This window comes from Myotis davidii, unplaced genomic scaffold, assembly GCF_000327345.1.
Source record: "Myotis davidii unplaced genomic scaffold, ASM32734v1 scaffold2798, whole genome shotgun sequence".
Lineage (NCBI taxonomy): Eukaryota > Metazoa > Chordata > Mammalia > Chiroptera > Vespertilionidae > Myotis > Myotis davidii.
The window spans coordinates 175619-176204 of record NW_006289553.1 but is presented as its reverse complement, the minus strand read 5'-3'; the positions used below and the strand labels follow the sequence as shown (position 1 = coordinate 176204).

The window sequence follows — 586 nt, the reverse complement described above, 5'->3', positions numbered from 1 at the left end:
GAAGCCTGCAGGGCGACCAGGGCCGGGCCGGGCCCTCCGTGAGGAAAACGGCCGGGAAAGCTCTGCGGTGACGCCAGCCAAGCTCTGAGCCAAGAGTCGGCAGCTGTGATTTTAGACCACACTGACTCCGACAGAAAACCCAGCTTTCAGAGTGAAGAGGAAAAATGGGACCTGCTCACAGTGAGGCGTTATTCAGAAACCATCTTCGACAGCCAGGTCTGTCATGAAACATTAACAGTCACGGAGCAAATTACGTGGCCCCGGCCAGGGCTGCAGCGACGGGCGCTGGCTCACCGCCCGAGGCTGGGCCAGGAGCTCCAGGTCTGCTCAGAGCAGAGTGAAGAAAGGCCGGCAGGGTGGGGGCCCCCCTGCGGCAGGAGGGGACGGGAGCATGCCCCCGAGACTCACCAGGGGCAAGTCCATGAGCACCTGCATCCCGTCGCCCGGGCCCATGTGGGCCACGTGGTTGAAGTTGGTCGGGTTGGAGATCATCCTGGATCTCAATTCTGGGTCTCTAAGCATCTCCCTGGGGAAGAAGGCATTTTGGGATTCACGACCGTGAGCAGTCGGGCTCTGCCCTGGCCGC

At 61.9% G+C, this 586-nt stretch overlaps 1 protein-coding gene across 1 annotated transcript in view; it reads right to left on the bottom strand.

The window, feature by feature from the left end:
* CDC42BPB (CDC42 binding protein kinase beta) overlaps positions 1-586 on the bottom strand; it is a 54807-nt gene that overhangs the window by 3825 nt on the left and 50396 nt on the right. The window contains exon 34 of the mRNA XM_015562796.1: positions 329-526. Coding sequence (XP_015418282.1) covers positions 329-526 — 198 coding nt within the window. The remainder of the gene's footprint in view (positions 1-328; positions 527-586) is intronic.